The following is a 24144-nucleotide window of genomic DNA, read 5'->3' as shown; positions in this document are numbered from 1 at the left end:
TTGTTTGAGATACGCCATTGTTTCATCCAACAAATATTGACGGTGCTCGGAGCCTATTGAGCCTTTTTTGTTTGCTTTTTGACAGCCATTTGTTTAAAAACAAGACTATGTTAAGATGCTGTTGTCAGTGGCTTGTCCCTTCTTGATGGCTAACATTCTCTCTGCTCCCCGCCTTTTCTTTTGTTCCTCATCCCTTCACTTCAGCTAGTATCTTGGCTGATCTTCTAAAGTATAAATGAAACAAGCTTCTGATGCACTTTTCACCCAATTGCAACCTCTGCCCCTTGTCGTCCTTTTTTTTTTTTTTACTTTCATAACACTAGCCACCTTCTAATCCAACACATGACGTGCTTGTTGTACAGAGCTCTCCAGACAAGCCCTATCTATAGTCAGTTCTGAGAGCCTTTGCTTCCCTGGTGTTCACTACAGGTTCTAGCAGAAGCAGGGTGTTAAGTACCAAGAGCATCTTTGGATTATTAATAGTAGTTACCACCTGCTGTAGTTCATATAAGAGAATCATTCTTAGTTAAAAGCGTAGTGCTTCAGTTTTGTTTCCTGTTCATTTCCTGTAGGCTGTGGGGTAGATCCCTTGTAGAATACTCAATTTGCATGAGTGAGACCCTTGGTTTAACCCCAGTGCTTGGGAGACACGAGGAGGAGCCTTGCAGGTATGAGGTCAAACTCTGAAATCCTTTGAGTGAGATGATAGTATATTCCTAAGTGCAACAGATCTTGGGGACCATGTACTTCACAAGCTGAGGGAGTTTTGGATTTTTTTTTTGTAATAGATTTTGTTTTATTTAAACAAGAGAAAATTAAGAAGTGAGTTCTCAGAATAGTTGGTTTGGTTTTATTGATCATTTTCTTTTAGAAGATTTAGCACTAGTTAACACACATAGCTAAATCTACCTTAAAAACTTGATATTGAGCCAGGTAGTAGTAGTGCACGCCTCGAGGCAGAGGCAGGTGGAGCCCTGTAAGTTCAAGGCCAGCCTGGTCTACAGAGTGAGTTTCGGGACAACCAAGGCTACACAAAGGAGAACCCTGTCTCAAAACCAAAACACAAACAAACAAAAAAACCCACTTTATATTGTTTTGTTTATTTGAAAGGTTTTTTATTAACATTAAACCAGGAAAGGAAATACTGGAGCTGTCATTCAAACACTTGACATTCGGGCTTTTCACACTGAGGATGGATTGTAAGGAAGTGGGGAGGGATAGGATTTGAAAACTGCAAAAGTGTCTCAGCTGAGTCTGTTTCCAGCTTCTTATCTATGTGCATACTGGCTGTGTGGAAAAAAAGGCAAAAATACCCAAGTATTTTGTCTCTCCTTTTTAAATGATTATTTTATTTTGTATGTGTGAATTTTTACAGGCATGTATGTTTGTGCATTATGTGTGTGCATGCACTGCCAGAAGAGGATATCAAATTCTCTGGAAATGGAGTTACGGATAGTTGTTAGCTGTTACATGGGTGCTGGGAATTGAACCCAGGTGCCCTGGAAGAGCAGGCAGTTTTTAATCACTGAACTCTCTCTCCAAGGCCTACTTTGTCTCTTTTTCTTTATTTTTAATTTTTTTTAATTTTGTGTGTGTGTGTGTGCGCGCGCGCGCGCGCGCGTGCACGCGCCATGTGAGGCCAGAGGATGTCAGGTCTCCTGTGTATGGAGTTACAGGTAAAATTGTGAGCTATCTTGTGGATGCTGGGAACTGAACTCGGGCCTCTAGTAATCGCAGTCATCTGCTTTTAACTGCTGAGTCAACTCTCCAGCCGCCTATCTTTTTACTTTTTTTTTTAACGAATTATTATGTATACAGTCTCTGTCTGCAGGCCAGAAGAAGGCACTAGATCTCATTACAGATGGTTGTGAGCCACCATGTGGTTGCTTGGAGTTGCCAGTGCTCTTAGCCTCTGAGCCATCTCTCCAGCTCTGCCTCTCTTTTTAAAAAAAGGAATCTTTCTGACTGTATCACCCAGGCTGGTCTCAGGCTTGAAACCCTGCTTCTGTCTTCTGATGACCGTGTGTAGCACAACCCGAGCAGATCAGGTAATCAGGGCTAATCCTCTCCCCAGTCTGTTTGGATGGCTTTGTAGCCTAGTTAAAATACCTTTGCAACTTTGATCTATGTGTTTCATTAGAAGTTTTCCCTAAAGCACAGAACATAAGGATTACCTTGTTATCATCTAAATAGTACTATAATATCAATACATCAGTCTTATGTGGTTTTTGCCTTATTTAAAGAGTGTTTTTAATTTATTCTTTGGCAATATATATATATATATATATATATATATATACACACACCTTGTATCTTGATCATAACCACCCTACACACTCCTTCCTTCCATTCTTCTCCAGAAATTTCCAGTATGCCCTCCTGCCTTTATGACCTTCCCTCGCCCCCAAAGCATACCCACAGATCTAGTTCTGTCTGCTGAAATGTTGGCTGTTCTTACTGCCCAGATCTTTTGTGGGTAGCTGTGAGTTTGTGTCCAGAAGACAGAACATTACCACAGCACTCTTTGCCATCTCTGCCTCTTAGCATTCTTTCTGCCTCCTCTTCCTTGTTTCTGAACCTTGGGGTAGGTCCTAGGCATTTGATATGTCCCATTTAGGCCTAAGTGTTCAAGCGGTCACTCAGCATTTGAATTAACTACTGTCCACTGAAGGAAGTTCCCCTGAGAAAGCTAAGACCATCACTAACTGTAGGTATAAACGAATATTTAGAAGGCACCATGAAACGTAACTTTAGATCTGCCCAAACTGACAGACACATTGATGTAGTTCATTATGCTGAACTGTGTAGGATTCCAGGTCCTTTAGTATTCTGCACTTCTTTAGCCCCATCCATAAGGTGGGTTTTTAGTTCTTTCTTTTCCCCTGATACAGGGTTTCTCTGTGTACCCTTGGCTGTCCTGGAATTTGCTCTGTTGACCAGGTTGGCCTCAAACTCTCAGAGATCTTCTGTCTCTGTGTACCAAGTGCTTGGATTAAAGGTGTGCACCATCATCTCTGGGCTGGGTTTTTATTTAGTTCTTGACTCCTCACTCCTCCCCGCCCCCCAAGATGCCTGTGTATCCTAGCTACCTAGAACCTCACTATATAGAAAAGGCTGGCCTCAAACTCAGAGATCCTCCAGCCACTACCTCCCTGTTGCTGGAATTAAAAGGTGTGAGCCAGACGTTACAGTGTTTAACATCCAGCATTCTCATAGTTTAACTGGATGTATGTTATTAGCATTTTTCTAGGGTTACAAGGAAATTTTTTCCTTTTAAGACATGAGCGCTCCTATTAGTTTGGGATATCTCTTAAACATTCTAATTTTCATGATGAAAAATTAATATTGATGCAGCCTTTTGCACCAAAATTATTTAAGCATTATAGGACTTTCTTGCTGTAATAATAGCTAAAGCTTTAGACTGTTGAAACATAAAAGTTCTAAAGACAAGAATTAAAAAGTGGGATTATTTGGAAAGGCTAGAACATAGTCTGCAGTGCCTGTGCTTTTGTGGGTTTTTTTTGGGGTTTTTTTTTTGGTTTTTTTTTTTTTTTTTTTTTGGGGGTTTTCGAGACAGGGTTTCTCTGTAGCTTTGGAGCCTATCCTGGAACTAGCTCTATAGACCAGGCTGGTCTCGAACTCACAGAGATCCACCTGCCTCTGCCTCCCGAGTGCTGGGATTAAAGGCGTGCGCCACCATCGCCAGGCCTGTGCTTTTGTGTTAATCCTTGTTATGTAATTAGAGGGTGTTCTAAGTCTCCCGAGTTTGTGCGTCTGTTTCTACACCTTCTTTCCACGTGTGCTCTCTGGTTGTGTTCATGCCGCACGCCAGCACGCACTTCTTGTCTCTTGGCCTGCTGCTAGAGTTCCCTGACTAAATGCCTGCTAGTAGGTGCTGACAAGCATATTTGGAAAGGGGCAAGAGTTCCTAAAGTGATGGTGAGGGTCATCCGAGGGGAACTTGTTGAAATGTGGGATAGGGCAACACAATTCTAGTTGGGGACCATGAGTTTCTGCTTAGGATATTGTTGTCTGCATTTGTGTAATGATTACATCTTTAATGTAAGATGAATAAATTCCTCCTTGGAACTTAAACAGCGAAGTTTTAAGTTTATACTTTCCTCTAGGAATAAATTTTAAAAGCTCGGACAGATTCAGCTATCTTAGAGAATGTTTTAAGTCCTTGCTGTATTTTAATCAGAATTGGCTGAGTGGATAGACTCAGGAGCTGCTTTGGCCTCTGTTGTGACATTCTGTGGTTGGAGGCAATGTTCTGACTTGAGCAGCTTCGTTGGTGTCGCTGTGTGACAGAACGATGCCTGTAAATATGCTTCTGAAGCTCCAGCGCAGAGCCGCCAGTGAAGCCCAGCAGCGGGGTGCTGTGAGGTTTCTGAGTGCCGTTGTGGCGCTAGTTATACATCACTAATACTACACATTCCCTTCTGGCACGTTTCTCCATAATCCAGAGACAGTGGCTGTTAAGGTTATCTTATACAGAAAGCTTGTTTTAGGATTCTTGTGTTTTAGTTAGTTGGGGTGGATATAGTCTTACTAAGCAGCCAGAGACCTAAGCTAAAAGTAACAATCTGAGTATTGCTATCTTTTCCATCCTAGAATGGTCTCCAGTACTGACGAGTTAAAATTCACTGTTCTCTGAATACTTTGTGCTGCTAATGAACATCTCTTTTTGCAGGATTCATGAATAAAATTTTCCATCCCAACATTGATGAAGCGTAAGTAACTATTTAAAAATGTTTAAATTTTAGCAGCAGCTGTTCTTGATTAATTAGGGGTCATCTCTTGTTCACTGTTATAAAAGAGCCCTCAGTTATCCTTTGGGTTTTATGAGGAGGTATCACTGTATAAATGGTCACTTAAACTGTAGAGTTCTAGGGATATGAACCATTGAGGTTCCAGTACAATTATTGATTGAACTGTCACATTTTTTCCATTTTCATGACTGGGCCTTTCATTTCTTTGGTATTCAGCTGAGATAATCCACATCTCAATTCCAGCTCAAAAACCTGTGGTGAGCGCATGGGTTTACTGTTTGCAGCCCTGGGACAAATATGAGTGAGAGTTTCATTTTAGTTAATTCAATTATCTATTTCTTAATGACTCATTAAAAGATTCCATCGTAGTCTGTCTTGTCCTTCTAGTGCTTCAGTTTTTTCTGTCTCAACAACTGCATAGGAAGTTTTTGGTAACCTTTTATGTATAGGTTATGTGTCCCTTAATCTTTAATACCTTATGTATTCACCATCCTAATGATAGGATGTTCTCTTAGGTCACCCCAGGAAAGCAGATTCAGAAAGTTAGTATGATGTAATACTTTAATCTGTAGTGCAGTAATGTCAGGCTCATATGCTACCTTTAGGACTCCTAAGACGCAGAATATGAACACACTTGACTGTATAGTAAAATTCTGCCCTCAGAATACAGGGTGTATCTGCCCTTGTTCCCTGGGTTGATTCTCAACACCTGCGTCAGGTGTTTTCTTCGTATCCTTGCTCTTGTTCCTTGTTGGAACAAAAGAGCCTGTAAATACCTGTGCTCCTCATCTCCACATTCCCTGCTATATCTTAAAGGATGCTACTGAGTGTTTTTGATAAAATTAGCTGCCAGAAACTTGCCACTAGATTTCTCAGTTTTTAAAAGTGCCATTTTTTCCATCTGTTTCAGGTCAGGAACTGTGTGTCTAGATGTAATTAATCAAACTTGGACAGCTCTTTATGGTGAGTTTGGCTGTGGAATACTTTTTGGAGATACTGCAACATTATTGCCTCAAAAGAATGTTTGGCTTTTCTTCAGTGGCTAATATGTTGTTGGGAATGGGAAAGAATTTTGAGGGGCTGAGTGGGAAGGTTTATTCAATGGGGAAAAATGGGGGGTGGTTAGGGAAATGGCTTAGTGGTTAAAAGTGTTTGCAGCACAAACATGAGGACTGGAATCTGGATCCCAGAACTCAGGAAAATGGGCCTGTCTGTAACTATAGCCTCTCAAGTCAAAGATTCCCTGTGCAAGTTGGCCAGCTGACTTGGGAACCTCTGGTTTGATTGAGAGACCTGCCTCAGTGACCAAAGTAGGAAGAACATGTGCACACTATACACAGACACCCATGAAAATGGAAAAAGAAACAGTCTGAAGCACAAGCTTCAGTTTAGTGATGCAAATTTAAAATAAGTTAATGAAGGGCTGAAGAGATGGCTCAAGAATGGTTAACAATGCCATGCAGCGGTGGTGCACGCTTTTAATCCCAGCACTCAGGAGGCAGAAGCAGGCGGATATCTGTGAGTTCGAGGCCAGCCTGGTCTACAAGAGCTAGTTCCAGGATAGACTCTAAAGCTACAGAGAAACCCTATCTTTAAAAAAAAACAAAAAACAAAAAACAACAAAGATGGTTAGCAAGAGCCAGTCTTGCTTAGGAGTTGATTTCAGTTTCCTGTACCCATGTCAAGCTGCTGACAATTGCCTATAACTTCAACTCTGGGAGATCTGCTGCCTCTGGCCTCAGGTACCTGCATTCATGGGAATATACTGTCCCACCTTCGCAACAAATAGATGTAATTTTAAACATGTAAAATTTAAAAAGTGTTGTGACCCGTACCCACAACTCCAGCACTTAGGAAGCGGAGGCAGGAAGAAATTTGAGAGCATTGCTGGTTACACAGGAAGACTGACTGGAAAATTAAAAACAAAAACAAAAGAATTAGTGCAATTTATAAGATTCTGAATTAAAGGTGCGGACATATACAAGTGGCTTTCTTTTTTTTTTTTTTTTTTTTTTTAAATATTTATTTATTTATTTATTATGTATACAATATTCTGTCTGTATGCCTGAAGGCCAGAAGAGGGCGCCAGACCTCTTTACAGATGGTTGTGAGCCACCATGTGGTTGCTGGGAATTGAACTCAGGACCTTTGGAAGAGCAGGCAATGCTCTTAACCACTGAGCCATCTCTCCAGCCCCCTACAAGTGGCTTTCTGTGGGTGTGTTCTGAACCATGCTGTGGTGGGCATTTCAAGGATCTCTTAGTCACCCCTGAGTTCTGAAAGTTAAGACTGATCATTGTAACAAATGAACAGCTGACTGAGTCAGCTCTGGAAACTGCTGTGTTGAATATCCCAAAGGCAGGAGGAGTAAGTAGCAAGCTTTTGGTTCCCTTGGCTTGATACCTGCTTGGGGAGCTGAAATAATTAAAAGTCTATTTAAAATGAATCAGTAATACTAAAGCAAAATAAATGTTTTATATTTACCCACAAGTCTAGATCCACAGTCGTAATTAGACACTCCCTTCTCTGGTGTTCCTAGCACATGAACCATTCCTGCACTGTTTGTTTCTCCTGTTAGTAATCTCAGAATTCATCTTACTGTTCTTGCAGCCGTCCCACTTTGACTTGATTTTGTTTTTGTGTGTACCTATTGATTTTCCTGCTGTGCTAGATTGTTATCTACCTTAGGGACTGTTGGGTGTGTGTCTGATTTGTCTTTAAGTCCTGGACTTTGAGTTATCACGATGCCTCTCACTAAAAAGGGTTAGAAGAATGACTAATAGCCGAGAGTTGCTGAAGGCACAAGAAGAGAAGGGAAGGGTCACTTGAAGCTGCATTGTCAGAGACGGTTTCTGTAAAGACTTGGGAGAGCTGCGAATGGAGGTGCGCACCTTTAGTCCCAGAGCTAAGGTTGAAGTCCGCCCAGGCAAGAGACTTTTTCTCAAAAGAAAAGACTTGAGAAGACAAGCAAGGAGGGAGGGGTTCTGTGGGAGGAGCTAGTGAGGGGAACAGGAAAGAATGGTTAGTTGCCAGAAGCTCGTGGTTCATCCCCTTTCTTCCTGATCATACATTCAAGAAGTATTTTTCTCTTGAATTCTGTCCTTTTCTCAGCCTCGGTCACTGTTTTCTCAGATGCCTCCCTTCTTAGGCAGCCCATCATACAGCCTTTGTTTTGATTTTATTATTGAGCTACTGGATGTAAGCTCCATTAGAGCAGGACTTCATAAATGTCCATTTGCAACCCCATTTAGCTCAAGAAAAACTTAGTTTTTATTGTTGTCGTTTGTTTTTCTCTGTACTGTTATATTTAGAAGTCTACAAATTGGATCTTTTAAGAAAGATTCACAAGGTAGTCATCTGATCTTAAAGATTTCTTTTTTATGTTTAAGGGTAAGCTTATGTACTGCCTTTGTGCCCAGAGCCTATGGAAGCCATACTTTAATTAAAGCAGCCATGTAGGTGCTGAACCAAGCCCAGGGCCGCTACAAGAGCTGCCACTGGCTTAACTATTATTATTATTATCATCATCATTATTAATTATTATTAGTAGTATAATAATTAACTATTATTTTTCTGTCCCCTAGCCTAAGAAATATCTTTTGACCCTGGATATATAGGCATATACAACACATATACAAATTAAACATCTACTAGTATCAAACCACAAAGACATTTATTTTAAAACAATTTTTTGGCGTGCATATGATTTTACCATTTATTAAAAATGAAAGCAAATTGCATACTAATGGAAATTGATGAATTGTATATTTTTAAATAATTAAATATTGGCTGAGTGTTTAATACTACTAAGTATAAAGTATCTTGATTGTTTTTCAGAGTTGATTGATAATGGTCAATACTGAAAGGGCTACCTTGATTAATATATAATACAAGATGACAGATATGTTTAGGAACATTTCAAAAGATGTTAGAACTTCTAACTTCTTACATGTAGAGGAAAAATAATGGAAATATTAACAGTATTTTTTGTCCTTAAGCCCCTTTTTTTAAATAATTTATTTAACTTTATTTTATGTGGATTGGTATGAAGGTATCAGATTCCCAGAAACTGGAGTTACAGACAGTTGTTAGCTGTCATGTGGGTACTGGGAATTGAACTCGGGTCCTCTGGAAGAACAGCCAGTGCTCTTAACCGCTGAGCCATCACTCCAGCCCCCTCCTTAAGCCTTTTCTTTGTGTAAGAGCAGAAAACTTTCATAGTAAAAACATGACAGTTGAGGCAGTATTCATTGACGTGGTATAGCATCATGGCATATACGGTGCAGAATGCACATCCATGTTGAGAACCAGGACTGCAGTCAAGTTCACAATGCAGCACAGACACGTACTGCTGAGATCTTTGGATTCGTTATATGTTTGATTTTGGTTGTTGATTTGTCCAAAAGATTTATGTTTCTTCATACCCTCCCTCCATACGGGTTCAATGTCCACAGTTGTAAGAAGCGGAATAATAAGGGAGGAACTTGTGTGGTATTTTTACACACATGCTCCTGTAACAGTGTCTGCTGTACAGTAAGTTTCAACTATTTTTTAAACTAAAAAGATGAGGCAACCAGAGTGCGCACACTCCAAGGGTGATTTTGCATGTGTGTGTGTACATATATGTATGTGTGGATAGATAATACATTCACATTTTAGAAATGTGTGTAGCAAAATATGACAGCCGGGTTCCAGTTACACTCAAGTAAGATAGATTCAGTTTCACTAACTTCTATACAACTGTCCAGAAAACCTTATCAGTTATATGCAAGCTATCACCACCATCCCCAGTAGAAAGATGCATGTTAGCTACACACACACACACACACGTATGTACACGCGCGCGCGTCACAGCCCTCGAGAATCACTGTCTACCTTTTATGTTTCTAGATTTACCTGCTCTGAACATTCCTTCTCAACTATGTGCCCTTTTTGTGATGACTCCGTTCAGTTTGCATAATCTTAGAAGGCTCATCCCTGTTATGTGTATCAGAATCTTTTCATGACTAAATATCATGTGTGTTGTTACCACATTTTATTGATAAATTTATCTGATGATGGTTATTAGAGCAGTGCTTTGTACAACTTTTAAAGAATTTGAAATTTATGTTATATGTATGGGTGTTTGGCCTACATGTATGTGTCTGCACTGTGTGTGTGCAGTGCCTGCAGAGATCAGAAGAAGGTGTCAGATCTCCTGGAACTGGAGTTAACAGACAGTTGTGAGGCACCCTGCAGGTGCTGAGAACAGAACCTGGGTTCTCAGAAAGAGCAGTCAGTACTCTACCACTGCGTCCTCTCTCCAGCCAAGATGCACAAGTCTTGATGCGGTTCTGTGCTTTCACCTGTCTGCACAGTTGCTGCAGCATTTTTTAATTCCTGTTAGAAGCTGTAAGATTGTCAAAAAAAAAAAAAAAGTTCCATCGCGCTACGGAGTGCTAGTGTTTGTTCTTATATTTTCTTGCAAAGTATTTAATAAGCAACAAGTGCTGAGCCACGTTGGTCAAAGAGAATTGAAAGTACATTTCCACAGTACACAGTGTCACACAACATGAGTGCGGCCATGCTGACACTTCAGTAAGTACAGGAACACAAACACTGAAGACTGTAGTCAAAGGTCAAATGAGCACGAGAAGATTGCTTTGACGTTTGCCCTAAACAGAACTCTTTCTCTGGAAAATCCAACATGGTCAGGTACTGGTAGAGTTGGTCAAGTGCCAAAGATGGTTTTGTGGGAGTTTTTAGCATTTATCTGACTTTGAGAACTGAACCTTTGTTGCAGTCTGATAAAGCCTCTCTCATCGAGGGTTAGTACAAAATGGGTTTGTCAATCCACCTCCTGCGGTAATTCTTAAGCGGGCTGTGGCGGGCAGTGGTGTGGCGCTCACCTTTAATCTCAGCACTTGGGAAGGTGGGGGGAGTGGGTGTCATAGATAAATCTCTCTTGAGTTTGGCCTAGCCTGATGTACAAAGTGAGTTCCAGGATAGCTAAAGATACACAGAGAAACCCTGTCTCAAAAAAAGAAAAAGAAAGTGTTAGTACAAAGACTCCAAAAATTCTTCTAATATTAGACTAAATAGTGAGGGAAAGATGACTTGTTAGCATGAGTACACCACTGAAAAGCAAAGGGCTAGCCTGGACTCAAAACTTGTTACAGCGCTTACTTCTGAGTACCGTGGAGAGAAGTAGGGAGGAGACTGGCAGAAAGGCAGCTGCTATTCAGTGTGCCAGGGACATGTGCAGTTCACTGGGCACAAGTGTGTTTAGAATAGCAGTTCCAGCTGAAGCTGAAGATTTGTACTTGCCATAGCATAATATTAGGCACTGTTCATGCTAGCAGTAAATTTAGTCCTTCATCCTCTTTGCCAAATAAAGCCAATTACTGGTAGCCTATATGATTGGCACATTGGTTCTGTTTTCATGTCTCTTTGCCAAGTACACATGAAGCTTGTTGGTTCAGAAGTTCCAAATTGGAATGATCATAATTTAATCACCAAGTGATTTTATATTACTTAATATTGCAAGAGAATTAATTACAGTGGGTAATATGGTTACTTCTGTAACGATGATGTCACCAGTTTGAAGTTCTCTATCTAGCATTTATCTGGTGGTTATCTGATGTGCTCTTAATGACATTAAGGGAAAATAGCAGATGCCTTGGCTTGTAGCACAGCAGCACCTTTTATTGCATCCCTTCTGCTCTTGTAAACATCCGTGAGGAAAGCCCTGGGAAACTTACACTGCAGCCAAGGGTCAAAGACAAAGGAAATTTAAGAACTGATGGAGAGTCTGGAGAGGGATGGCTCACCAGTTAATCTCACTTGGTGTACACCCAGAGTTTGTTTCTAGTATCCACATCAGGTACCTTACAAGCTACGTTATAAGACCAGCTCTCAGGAAATGCTTCCATGAGATGAACCTTAGGTATTTTTGTTGTTGTTGATGATATTTTGGTTTTTTGAGTCTGTGTTTCTGTGTAACCCTAGCTATCCTGAAACTCCCTCTGTAGACCAGGCTGGCCTCAAACTCAGAGGTCTGTCTGTCTCTGCCTCCTGAGTGTTGTGGCTAAAGGCGTGTGCCACCACCCCCTTCACCCACCACCTTTTGCAGGCATTTTCTTGGTTAATGGTTGATTGATGTAGAGCCAGGCATAGTGGGACACACCTTTAATCTCAGCACTTGGGAGGCAGAGGCAGTTAGATCTCTCTGTGAGGCCAGCCTGGTCTACATAGTTAGTTCTAGGAGAGCCAGGGCTACACAGAGAAACCCTCTCTTGGTGGGGGGAGGGGGAGATGACTGATGTAAGAGGGCACAGCACGCTGAGCAAGCTAGGCAGTGTTCCTCCTGGTATCTGCTTCAGTTCTTGGGATTCTTGCCTCAACTTCCCTTCATGATGGATTGGGATTGGTCATGTTTTATCACAGCAATAGAAACCCCAACTAAGGCAGGATCTGACTCCTTCTTCTGGCCTCTGAGGGTACCCATTCTAAGGCAGCAATCATTCACACAGAAATACACATGTATATAAATAGAATAATAAATCTCCAAAGAAATAAGTGATGGTAAAGTTCATTAAACCATGGATTGATTTTAAATTTTTTGTTTGTTTAATATTTTTTAATTTGTTATTTGTTTAATATTTTTGTTTATGGGTATTCTTGTGTCTTCATATGCATACATGTGATGTGGGATTCCCCTCTGTTTGCTGTGAATACCATTGGTTAATAAAATGGCTTGGCCTGATAGGGTAGAGTAGAGCTAGGCAGGGAAAACTAAAGTGAATGCTGGGAGAAAGAAGGGTGGAGTGGAGAGAAGTCATGTAGCCCTACTAGAGACAGACACCGGTAGGAATCTTGCCGAGCTCTTGTCACTTCACAATCAGTGAGCGTGAGCGCTCTTAGCCATTGAGCTGTGGCTCAGTCCCCTGTAACCATGTCTTCTTTTAAAGCTCTGCTTTTGTCTTAGGGTTTGTAGTGCTGTGACTAGACACTATGACCATGGCAGCTCTTACAAAGGAAAACATTTGATTGGGGCTGGTTTATAGTTCAGAGATTCAGTCCATTATCATTGTGGTGGGACATGGTTGTGTGCAGGCACACATGGTGCCGAAGAAGTAGCCAGGTGTCCCTACATCATGTTTTTCAGGCAACGGGATGTAAACTGGCTCACTGGGCGTGGCTTGAGCATATATGAGACCTCAAAGACCACATCCACAGACAGTAGTAATACACTTCTTCCAAACAAGATCACACCTACTCCAATGAGGCTAATCACACCCCCTAATCATAGCTGTCCGTTTGGGGGCCATTTTCATTCAAACCACCACACCTTCTATTTATTAATTTGTAAATTTTCCTTAAAATATATTCTTTGTGTACTTCCCCTATCACTCCCCACTCCTGAGGCCAAGACTTCTTAAGTTCAGTACAGCTTTAGTCTTGGATGAGTTTGACCCTTGCCCCTTCATTGTACTGCTCTATCTGATAAATTATATTATGGATCAAGCTGTGGACAAGTGGGGTGAAAGACTGCTTTCTTATAGAATTGGGCCATTTACAATTCTTACCCTGAGAATTGCTAACCTGGAACAAGCTTTTATTGAAACAGAAAATCAACATTGACTGTTAGCTTCCCTGGAGTCACCTGGACATTGTAATAAATACTTAGGATTGGCTGTGACAGAAGGAATGTCAGGACTTGGAGACTAGGCAAGAGGATCAAAGTTAATTTTATCAGGCATGGGGTAGAGCAAATTTCTAAGTAGTTATCTCTTTTCAGATACTTTTCAAATTCATATTTTCTCTAAAGATATGTCAGTTATGCTTTGTTGAGTTATGTAGCTCAGTGGTAGAGGCCTCTGCCAGCTGTGCATGAGGCCCTGAATTTGATGCCCTGCACAAAGAAAAAAACAAACAAACACAGAAACAGGAAAACCCGGGCTGGAGAGATGGCTCAGTGGTTAAGAGCATTGCCTGCTCTTCCAAAGGTCATGAGTTCAATTCCCAGCAACCACATGGTGGCTCACAACCATCTGTAACGAGAGCTGCTGCCCTCTTCTGGTCTGCAGACATACACACAGACAGACTATTGTATACATAAATAAATAAATAAATATTAAAAAAAAAAAAAAAGAAACAGGAAAACCCTTTCATGAGGTGTATTAACAAACCAAATTTGTAATCATAGCAGTTGGACAGCCAGGGCAGAAAGATTGCAAATTCTAAGTGAGTCTTATTTACGTAGCAAAACATTGCCTGAAAACAACTAATAATGCTTTGTCGCTCCTGCCTGTTCTTTCTAGATTCTGTTTTTGTTTGAAGGGGTTTTGAGACAGGGCCTTGCTGTGAATAATAATACAGCAGTCCTCCTGCCTCTCAAGTGCGTGGGTGGCACATTGAGCGTCATGCCCAGCTGTTAGTAGATGTTTTAGTGTGACTGCACTGACAGGTTTCTGTGGGCTTTCTGTCTGTCTGTCTGTCTTTATTTATTTTTGGTTTTTGAGACAGGGCTTCCCTATGAGACAGCTCTGGCTATCATGGGACTCACTCTGTAGACCAGGCTGACCTGGAACTCACAGAGAAAGTGTACGCTGCCATGCCCACCTTTGTGTGTGTATCTTTATTCCTGGTGGGCACGAAAACTCAGTGTTGCATCCATGTATGTGTAGCCTAAAATATTTATTTATTTATTATGTATACAGTATTCTACCTGTGTGTATGCCTGCAGTCTAGAAGAGGGCACCAGACCTCATCACAGATGGTTGTGAGCCACCATGTGGTTGCTGGGAATTGAACTCGGGACCTTTGGAAGAGCAGGCAATGCTCTTAACCACTGAGCCTTCTCTCCAGCCCCTAGCCTCAGCTTCTTGTCAGAACATGAGAGAAATGGCACCTGTTAGTTAACACGGAGAAGTTTGGAGTTGCTGGCTTTGGCAGGATATAGCTGACTCCATGACCAGCCTTCTTTATGGGTTGAACTCTTTGGAAGTCATATTTGTAGACCAGAAAGCAGTTATTTTAGGAAAATGATAAGAGCTGTTGTTGGATTGAAGAATTTAGTAGATTAGAGATGCCACATTCACTGGGGGCAAGCTTTATACCATGTAGTAGCCAGGCTTTGTGGGCTGTGGATCATGAGCCAGGAAAAAAAGGACTCACAAAGATGACCTGTTTCTTGGCTCTGTAGTTACAGGGTCCAACTTTAGTTCTTAAATATGTAGACAGGTAGCCCTGATTTGTTTTTCGTGTTTATGATACATAGGTAAAATCTTTCCCTTTTGTTTTTGTTTTTCGAGATGGGCTTTCTCTGTAGCTGTAAGTGTCCTAGAACTCGCTCTGTAGACCAGGCTGGCCTCAAACTCACAAGAGATCCGCCTGCCTTTGCCTCCTGCTGGAACAATCAGGCCTGGCCTTTTTTTTTTTTCTTACTTTAACAACAACTAAATTATTGCCTAGTAGGTAAAAGTTTTAATAACAAATTTAGTGTAATCCCACTGGCTGATTGATTACAAATTAACCTTCATTTCAGGACGGTTGATTGCAACTCTTAGTGTAAGATAAGCAAGGCTGTGTCAGGTCTGAACTACAGTGACCTAAAAGCCACCCCAGTGTGTTGAGAAGTGTTTTGAGATTGACTAGGCAGTGAGCATTATCTTCTACAGCCGCTCATCTGAGATAGATAGGAGTTTGCATTGTTTAGATCAGCCTCAGTTTATGTACACTGGGGAAGGAACTACAGTTAAACAGTTAACGGTAAAGAATTTGGTATGTTTATGAGTTTAGATAGCTTTATTTTGATTTTAAATTTTATTTTTATTTTATATGGATGAATGTTTTGCCTATAGTATTTTTGCACCACATGCTTGCCTAGTGGCCTCTGAGGCCAGAAGAGGACACCAGATCCCCAGGAACTAAAGGTACAGACAGTTAGTTGTGAACCACCATGTGGGTGCTGGGAATCAAACCCAGGTCCTTGAGAAGAGCCACCAGTGCTCTTAACCACTGAACCATCCCTTCAGCCCCAACTTTATGACAGAGGCTTACTATGGAGCCTTGACTGGCCTAGTATTAGTAGGCTCACTGTATAAACCAGTGTGGACTCAGACTCAAAGACATCCATCCATGTGCCTCTGTCTTCCAAGTACTGAGATTAAAGAAATACACTACCATTTTCAGCCTAGAATGCTTTTACAATGGTCCATGTGCTAGAGATGTTTCTCATTGGGAAAACACTTACTGTGTGCAAGGCCCTGGGTTCAATCTCCAATGCCACAATAAATATGTAAGTAAATAAAGAATATGCATACATTCATGCAATTGGTTCCTATGTTCAGATTGATGACCTGACAGAACATGTTAGTGTTCTCCAAATTTTAGAGTCCTACATCTTTGCTATTGCCCTTTCCCATAGAACAAAGCTCAAAATACTGAAAAGTCAAATTCACTAAACATACCATGTATGTTAAAATTATTAATTTCTGCTAATTTCTTTGTTTAGGTTTTATCTGCATAGACATTCTGTCCATCAGATTTCACAGCAAACACGAGCTGTGTAATTCATGAGAGATGTGTAACTCATGAGAGATCTTCTATTTCATCTACTCACAGTCTTCATTCTCCCTCCCTTTCCTAACCCTTCCATAACTGTATCTGGTTTTTGCTCTTTATTTTGAGGCAGGATCTCACTGTGTAGCACAGACTGGCCTTGAATTTGAAGTCCTCCTGCCTCTTCCTCCTGAGTTTACAGGCTTGGGCCACCAAAGCCAGCTAATTCTAGCACACTCTGGAGTTCATCTTAGCAGTTAAGTTGTGCAGCATGACCCAGTCCTGATACGATGCAGTTAGAGCTTATTAGTGCTGTGCACAGGTGCTGTATGTCTGTGGTGGGTTGCTCCAGCAACATTTATTTATTTTTTTTTTTAAAGATTTATTTATTTATTATGTATACAGTATTCTCAGTACTCTGCCTGCAAGCCAGAAGAGGGCACAGATCTCATTACAGATGGTTGTGAGCCACCATGTGGTTGCTGGGAATTGAACTCAGGACCTTTGGAAGAGCAGGTGGTGCTCTTAACCACTGAGCCATCTCTCCAGCCCCCAGCAACATTTATTTTAGAGAATGTTACTTTAATTGTTTTTAAGTCAGACTACTTACTTAAGAATATTCCCGGGGCTGGAGCGATGGCTCAGAGGTTAAGAGCATTGCCTGCTCTCCCAAAGGTCCTGAGTTCAATTCCCAGCAACCACATGGTGGCTCACAACCATTTGTAATGGGGTCTGGTGCCCTCTTCTGGCCTGTAGGCATACACACAGACAGAATATTGTATATATAATAAATAAAAAAAAAAAGAATATTCCCGACTAACTTTACTAAACTTTATTCCAGGAGGTGTCTGCTACTTTTATAGCCCCCTTATCAAGTTTTCCTCACCCATAACTGTGCAGGTTCTCTGCAGTATAGGGCTGTCTGGTTGCTGAGGTATTGTGGTCTGAGTGGCTCTAGCTGGAGGAAGTGCGTCACTGGAGGCATGCTGTCAAAGCTTAGACCCGGTACCGGGCTGCTAGTTGCTATCTCCTGACCAACAAGAACCTCCTCTGTACATTGCTCCCAGTACCGCCGTGTGCTGTCCAAAGTCCATGGGGCCAAGCAGCCATTGGATGTAAACATGTGCCAGAAAATCAGCCTCCTTTAACTGGTGTCTGAGATGGTGGGCTGACCTGTGCAAGCATAAGTGATGCTGTCTCAGTGGTTAAGGCTTCTTGCTGTAGAACCGTGAAGACCTAATCCCAGTGTTCATGTAACAGTCCGTGTACTCAGGTACACCCGTCATACGAGTAAATAAACTCTAACAAAGTAATGGGCCAGCCATGGTGTGCACTTCTTTAATTCAGGCACTAGGGAAGCAGAGACAGGTGGGTCTCTGATTTCGAGGCCAAGCCTGGTATATATAGTGAATTTCAGGACAGCCAAGGCTACACAGTGAGACCCTGTCTGAAATAATAATAACAATAATAATAATAATTAGTTGTGATTTGAAAGAAAATGGCCCCCAAAGAGAGTGACACTATTAGGAGGTGTGGCCTTGTTGGAGTAGGTGTGGGGTTTGTTTATTTATTTATGCATTCTATGTACACAAATGCTCTGTCCTCATTACAGAAGAGGGCGTCAGATCTCATTACAGATGGTTGTGAGCCACCATGTGGGTGCTGGGAATTGAACTCAGGAGCTCTGCTCTTATCGCTGTGCCATCTCTCCAGCCCTATCATCTGAAAATTACTGTGTTTGTTTGTTGCTTTTTCGAGAGTTTCTCTGTAGCTTTGGAGCCCGTCCTGGAACTAGCTGTTGTAGACCAGACTGGCCTTGAATTCACAGAGGCCTCTGCCCCCCAAGCATTGCGATTAAAGGCATAGGCCATCACCACCTGGCTAGGTGTGGTTTTGTTTAGAGGGACTGTGTTACTGTGGAGGTGGGCTATAAAGAGAAACAACACAGAAAAGAGAAACAACAGAATTTCTCTTTGTTGTAGAATCTACTCTGATGAGATGGCACATTCACATTAATATTTTAGGCTAGTCCTTTAGTCTGAAATGTGTTTTATAGTTATTTTAGTACTGTGTGAAACATCCTGATGAAGAACAGCAGTATTATACTTCTCTTTTTACAGGTGAAGAAGTTGAGGTGCGGAGAGGAGAGAATTAGAAGATCAATGAGCAAGTTAGTGGGGGCCTAAGATTAGACTTGAGGCTTTCTGTAGTACAAATTATAATTGGTGTCAGTAATAAAAACCCAGAGCCAGATATAAGGGTTAGTGTTGAAGATCAGAGAAGCAGAACAGCCAGCCACTAGCTCTTACCTCGACTTCAGACTGAAAGGGTGATCCTGTCTCCACAAATCCTTAGACTGCATCCTCAGACTGCATCTGAGCTTCTGTCTCCTCCCACCATATATTCGTCTCCCTGCCCAGCCATATCGCTCCTGTCTCCATCTTCCTAGTGCTAGGATTAAAGGTGTGTTATCACAAGTGTTGGCATTACCTTTGTGTGAGCACCTATTCTCTTTTAGCCAGACCTTGAACTCACAGAGATCTGTCTGCCTGTCTCCCTAGTGCTGGGATTAAAGGTGTGTGCCGCCATTGCCTGGCCTCTATGGCTAACTAGTGGCTTATCTCTGCACTCTGATCTTCAGACAAACTATTTATTAGATCACAAACAAAATATCACTAAATTCATCCACTTTTCATTATTGAGGAGCAAATATCTCTTTTGATGAAGGTAGTACAGCCTAAAGGAATTTACAAAGCCAGATGTCCACAGTGCATTTGGTGATAGTTACTCCTATGTTTCTCCGGAGGCAGCCCCTCAATGCTTCTCAAATAGATCCATAGTCTTGCCTGTGTTTTAGAATACTCTCCTGGAGGAGGTAGTGGCCACAATATGCAGGAAAATGTGATGAAAGGGGTTCAGGAGCCAGACATGTAGCGTACACCTTTTAATCTCTAGTGCTCTAGAGGCAGAGACAGCCCTTTCTACCCAGGCCGGCCAGGGCTAAGTAGGGAAAAAAGGCTCTGGAAGGCTTGTCGGCTAGAGCCTCTTCTGCAGCACACACAGATGTTTGGCAGGGAGCCACTCCTTCCTGCATGGACTAGAATTCCCTGACTGTGTGTGTATACAGACTTGTAGCATGTATGAAGAAGCCTCTAAAGATTTTTTTAACTAATACTCTGAAAAAATATTCTAGGAAAGAAATTCATTCTGAGAAAGGATGTTCACAGTCTCGACATTCAGGAGTTTGGTGCCAGACCGGGCTACAGAGTTCATTGTGAATTTTTCCTAAGATGTCTGTCATTATTTCTTTTATTTATTTATCTACTTATTTGTTTTTCTTTTTTAAGATTTATTTACTTGTTATGCATAGTTTTCTGCCTGCATATATGCCTGCAGGCCAGAAGAGGGCACCAAATCTCATTACAGATGGTTGTGAGCTACCATGTGGTTGTAGGGGACTTGAACTCAGGACCACTGAGCCATCTCTCCAGTCCCACTTATGCTTGTTTTTCATGCAGGGTTTCTCTGTGTAGCTCTGTCTGCCCTGGAACTCACTCTGTCATCAATCATGCTGTCCTTGAACTTAAGAGATCCACTTGCCTCTGCTTCCCCCTCCCAGGTGCTGGGATTCAAGTACGCCACCACTGCCTAGCTCACTGTCTTTGTATCTTAGTTTGTAGTTTGTATCTTTTCTGCCAGTGCCAGTGTTTTGGGTTTTTTGTTTGTTTGTTTGTTTGTTTTGGTGCCAGAGTCTTCCTAGTGCTCTGTTACTGAGTTCCATACCAAGCCTCGTCCGTATCTTAGCTGGAATGGAGAGTCTGCGCAGCTCATGTTGTCACTGCTGCCCATTTGAGGAGCTCCCACTGCTTCCTGGTGGAGAGCCAGAGGCTCCTGGTGCCCAAAGGGGGTGTCATCTCCACCCACAGTTAAGGTGCTTTTCTGCTTTACAGATGTGACTTGGCACATCTGTACCAGTGGAGCAGAACTGTGTTAGCACAGGAAGGAAGGACCAATAATGAAGGGTTCTTTATCTGTTTGGAGCAAACACATTGGCGGAGCTACTTATTGACGTTTTTTTTTTTTTTTTTTTTTTGGTTTTTCGAGACAGGGTTTCTCTGTGGCTTTGGAGCCTGTCCTGGAACTAGCTCTCTAGACCAGGCTGGTCTCGAACTCACAGAGATCCGCCTACCTCTGCTTCCCTAGTGCTGGGATTAAAGGCGTGCGCCACCATCGCCCGGCCTACTTATTGACTTAAAAGTAGCAGGAAAGTTTGTTAAATCTCTTCTCGGGACATTGCCAAACCTGGTTATATAATAGGCGGTCTGCAGTATTTCTCTAGCCCCAAAACCCTTCTGAACATCAAAGAGAACAAGGTTTTGTTGTTGTTTGGTGGGACTGTTTCAGCAGCTCCTGTCATAAACGTGGCAGTGGATGTCCCCAGCTCTCTGTGAGCAGCATGGGCTATTTGCTGTGCCGAGGGACTTGAGAATAAACACATTGCTACTGTGAAGTAGCTGCAGAGGCAGCCTAGACATTCTCTGTCAGAGTCCATTCTGCTGGCCTCGTGCTTGTGAGAAGGGGAAACTCTGGAGAGAGGCCAGCCTGTCTCTAGGTATGCGTGGCTCCCCTGAACTCTGCAGTTTTGTTGCAGACATGGAGAATTTGCGAAACAGTATGTTTCAACCATTGACAGAGGCAGCAGGGTGGGAATCCAGCCTCTTGGGCAAGTTACAGTTAGAGTAAAATGGATTTGGCAGTGGTACCACGTGCGGCACTTACCTGAGCTTAAAGTGCCTCCGACCAAACCAGATGTGCTAGGTCACAGCTATAATCCCAGCACCTAGGGATGCTGAGGAAGGAGGAGCAAGAATTTGAGGTCCGCTTGGGTTATTTGTTTTGAATTTTTGAGACAAGGTTTCTCTGTGTAACAGCTCTAGCTGTCCTGGAACTCAATTTGTAGCCCAGGCTGTCCTTGAACTCAGAGACTCCCTGCCCCAGCATCCTTAGTGCTGGGATTAAATACGTGTGTCGCCATGTCCAGCCTAGATTTTTTTTTCATTATAAATGATAATGAAAGTCTTAGGAGGAACGTGTTTTGTTTTGTCTTCTTGGTTAAAATTTTAGCACATATGTCCTGCTGTGCGATTTTACTGTAATTTGTTTCCATGGAACTGTTGTGAAGACAGCCAGCCTTTGAAAAGCCTAGGTAGAAACCTGAAGCGTGTCTTCACATTCGGGATGGAGCCACTCTGAGAGCAGGCCGAGCAAGCTACCCAGACCTGGTACAGGATCTGCTTACTGCCCACGTATGGGTGTTCAAAATTATGCTTAAATAAAATGAAAAACTTATTTCCTGGTACACTCACCGTATCTTTAGCAGACACATGTGATTCGTGGCAGATGTTTTGAGCAGTACAGAGATAGGACATTTTTAACTCATAATGTTCTCTTGAAGCACAACTGAATATAATACAGAAAGAACCTGTGGTCTAAAAGGTTTTCTACTCCTTTTCCTTCCTTCCTTCCTTCCTTTCTTTCATGGTGGGGAATGTACCTAGGGCTTTGGGCATGCTAAATGAGCCCTCTACCACTGTTCTACGTCCCTTGCTTTGTGGAGATTTTTCTAGAGCAGGGTTGGCAGTTTCTATATAAAACTTCACTGTAGCATAGACATGCCCATTTGTGTTGTTTACCTTTAGCTACATAGTGCCACGGCGGCAGAAGTCTACTAAACGTAGTTTGTTTTGTTTGTTTTGGTTGAAACAGGGTTTCTCTGCTGCTTTGGAGCCTGTCCTGGAACTAGCTCTTGTAGACTTGTAGACCAGGCTGGCTTAGAACTCACAGAGATCCGCCTACCAAGTGTTGGGATTAAAGGCATGCACCACCACTGCCCGGTTTGACAATCCCTTTTTTTATATGTAACATAGGCCTTTTCAACCTTGCCATAAATGTCAGTTTCCTGCAGACATTCTTGTTGTGAATTATTAAAGTATTATAACACTTTAACGTCGTCTTTGGTTCTTGGTTCTTACCCAGTAGGTGTCAGTAGCAACCCACCCCGTTGGGGTGACCAGAAATATTTCCATATACTCCTAGGTTCGTTCTCTGGGGAACCACAAAATCTCAGGTTGTGAGGCTTGGCAAAACATCCATGTAGGCAGTCTTTGTAAAAATAGATCACAGTAAGAACAACGGAATAGTTTTTGTTCCTTGGGTGTTCCCTTCGGGGACAGGGTAGTTGGAGTGGGAAGAGGAATGGAGGCACTTGGGTCTGAAGTTCCCTGTTGACAGGCTGAGGCCCTGCCAATAGAAACCACATCATCTCTGAAGTTGGGGAAGTGCAGACTGTGCTTCTTCCTTTATAAAGCACTAGGTAACTGGGCTTTTGTTTTGCTATGTACAGACATTATGTGGGTATGCTAGTAAGACAAGGGTTAATGTTACCAGTGGGTTGCTTATCTGTCTAGTTATCTATGGTTATAAGTGGTTGTATAGGTTTCTGCCTTTTTTTTTTTCCCCTTCTCTCCTCCCCTCTCCTTGGAGACAGGGTTTTTCTGTGTGACAGTCCTGGCTGTTCTAGAACTTGCTCTGTAGACCAGGCTGGTGTCATGGCTGCAAGGGGATGAACTAGCCAGGGAATGCAGGAGAGAGCTCACCCTGGCGGCGAAGATGGGAGAGCTGGCAGGCTGACCAACCCTGCAGCTACCAGGCCCAGAACCAGGGTTATGTGTTAGCTCCTCCCAGTATTCACCCCATCTGTGATCTGCTGGGGCGTGGAGGGAGGGGTGGGCTTGCACAGACCAGAAGCCGCAAACCAAACCAATGATTTTTTGGGGGATGAATGCCTGTATGTAAAGATGTGTATGGATAAAGGGTTTATTGTGTGACTCACTGTGTCATACTGCAGCTTCCATGATGAACCCTTCTCCTTTTTCCTTTTTTGAGTCTTAGATTTAATTTTGTTTTACTTTAGGGGTTCTGATTTGAGAGGACAGGATGAGTGGGATCAAGAAGCATGGTGTTAAAGGCACAAGGAATAAAAATAATTTAAAAAGACTGCGTAATGCTCTTGTAGAGAACTTAACTATGGTATATCCAACAACCCCTTATCTTTATGGGCACCTGCACGAACGTGATGCACATAAATTAATGCAGCTTAAAGCACATACACATAGATAAAAATAAAATTTTTAAGTGACCATTCTTGACTACTGAACTCCAGTTCATTAGGTAAAATTGCATGTTTTTAGGAATGAACTGTTTCTGTTGGTTTTTTTTCCTCAGATCTTACCAATATATTTGAGTCCTTCCTGCCCCAGTTGTTGGCCTATCCTAACCCCATAGATCCTCTCAATGGTGATGCTGCAGCCATGTACCTCCACCGACCAGAAGAATACAAGCAAAAAATTAAAGGTAAGGTGGCATGTACTTTTAGTTGGCCATCAAAGGCATGCACCTTTAATCCCAGACACTTAGGACCACTTGCATACCGGGATTGGAGTTGGATTAAAAGGAAAATAAGGACCTGTAAAACTTGATCCTCTTCAGTGTGTTTTGCGACTGCCCTGCACGCACAGCCCCTGGCTGGCCTCTTCACCTTGGTCTGTGTTTGAGAACTTGCCTGGTAAGGTGTAGGCGCAGAAAGCAGTACACAGTGTGAGAAAAGCTGAGGTATGGCAGCGTGTCTGCTCCTCCTGCACAAACGACGGCACTGGAGCCCTCGTGTTAGGTGCTGATGCGCTCATCTGCACAGGACGCAGAGCACCCGAATCACCAGTGCGTCCAGAATGCACCTGCCAGCAATGCAGTAAAAGTACGTTAGGGGAGT

At 42.3% G+C, this 24144-nt stretch overlaps 1 protein-coding gene across 2 annotated transcripts in view; it reads left to right on the top strand.

Moving 5' to 3' along the window:
* Positions 1 to 24144, top strand: part of Ube2h (ubiquitin conjugating enzyme E2 H) — an 85309-nt gene that overhangs the window by 52572 nt on the left and 8593 nt on the right. Inside the window, exons 4-6 of one of the 2 annotated variants that reach the window (XM_041675443.1) lie at positions 4694 to 4733; positions 5683 to 5735; positions 23601 to 23729. In XM_041675443.1, coding sequence (XP_041531377.1) covers positions 4694 to 4733; positions 5683 to 5735; positions 23601 to 23729 — 222 coding nt within the window. The remainder of the gene's footprint in view (positions 1 to 4693; positions 4734 to 5682; positions 5736 to 23600; positions 23730 to 24144) is intronic. The other variant, XM_041675444.1, reaches the window with a different exon arrangement.

The sequence above is a fragment of the Microtus oregoni genome, unplaced genomic scaffold (genome assembly GCF_018167655.1).
Source record: "Microtus oregoni isolate MIOR12 unplaced genomic scaffold, Mior012 000026F_ref0000081, whole genome shotgun sequence".
Taxonomy (NCBI): Eukaryota; Metazoa; Chordata; class Mammalia; order Rodentia; family Cricetidae; genus Microtus; species Microtus oregoni.
Note: the sequence above shows the minus strand (reverse complement) of the source record. Positions and strands in the feature narration are given on the sequence as shown.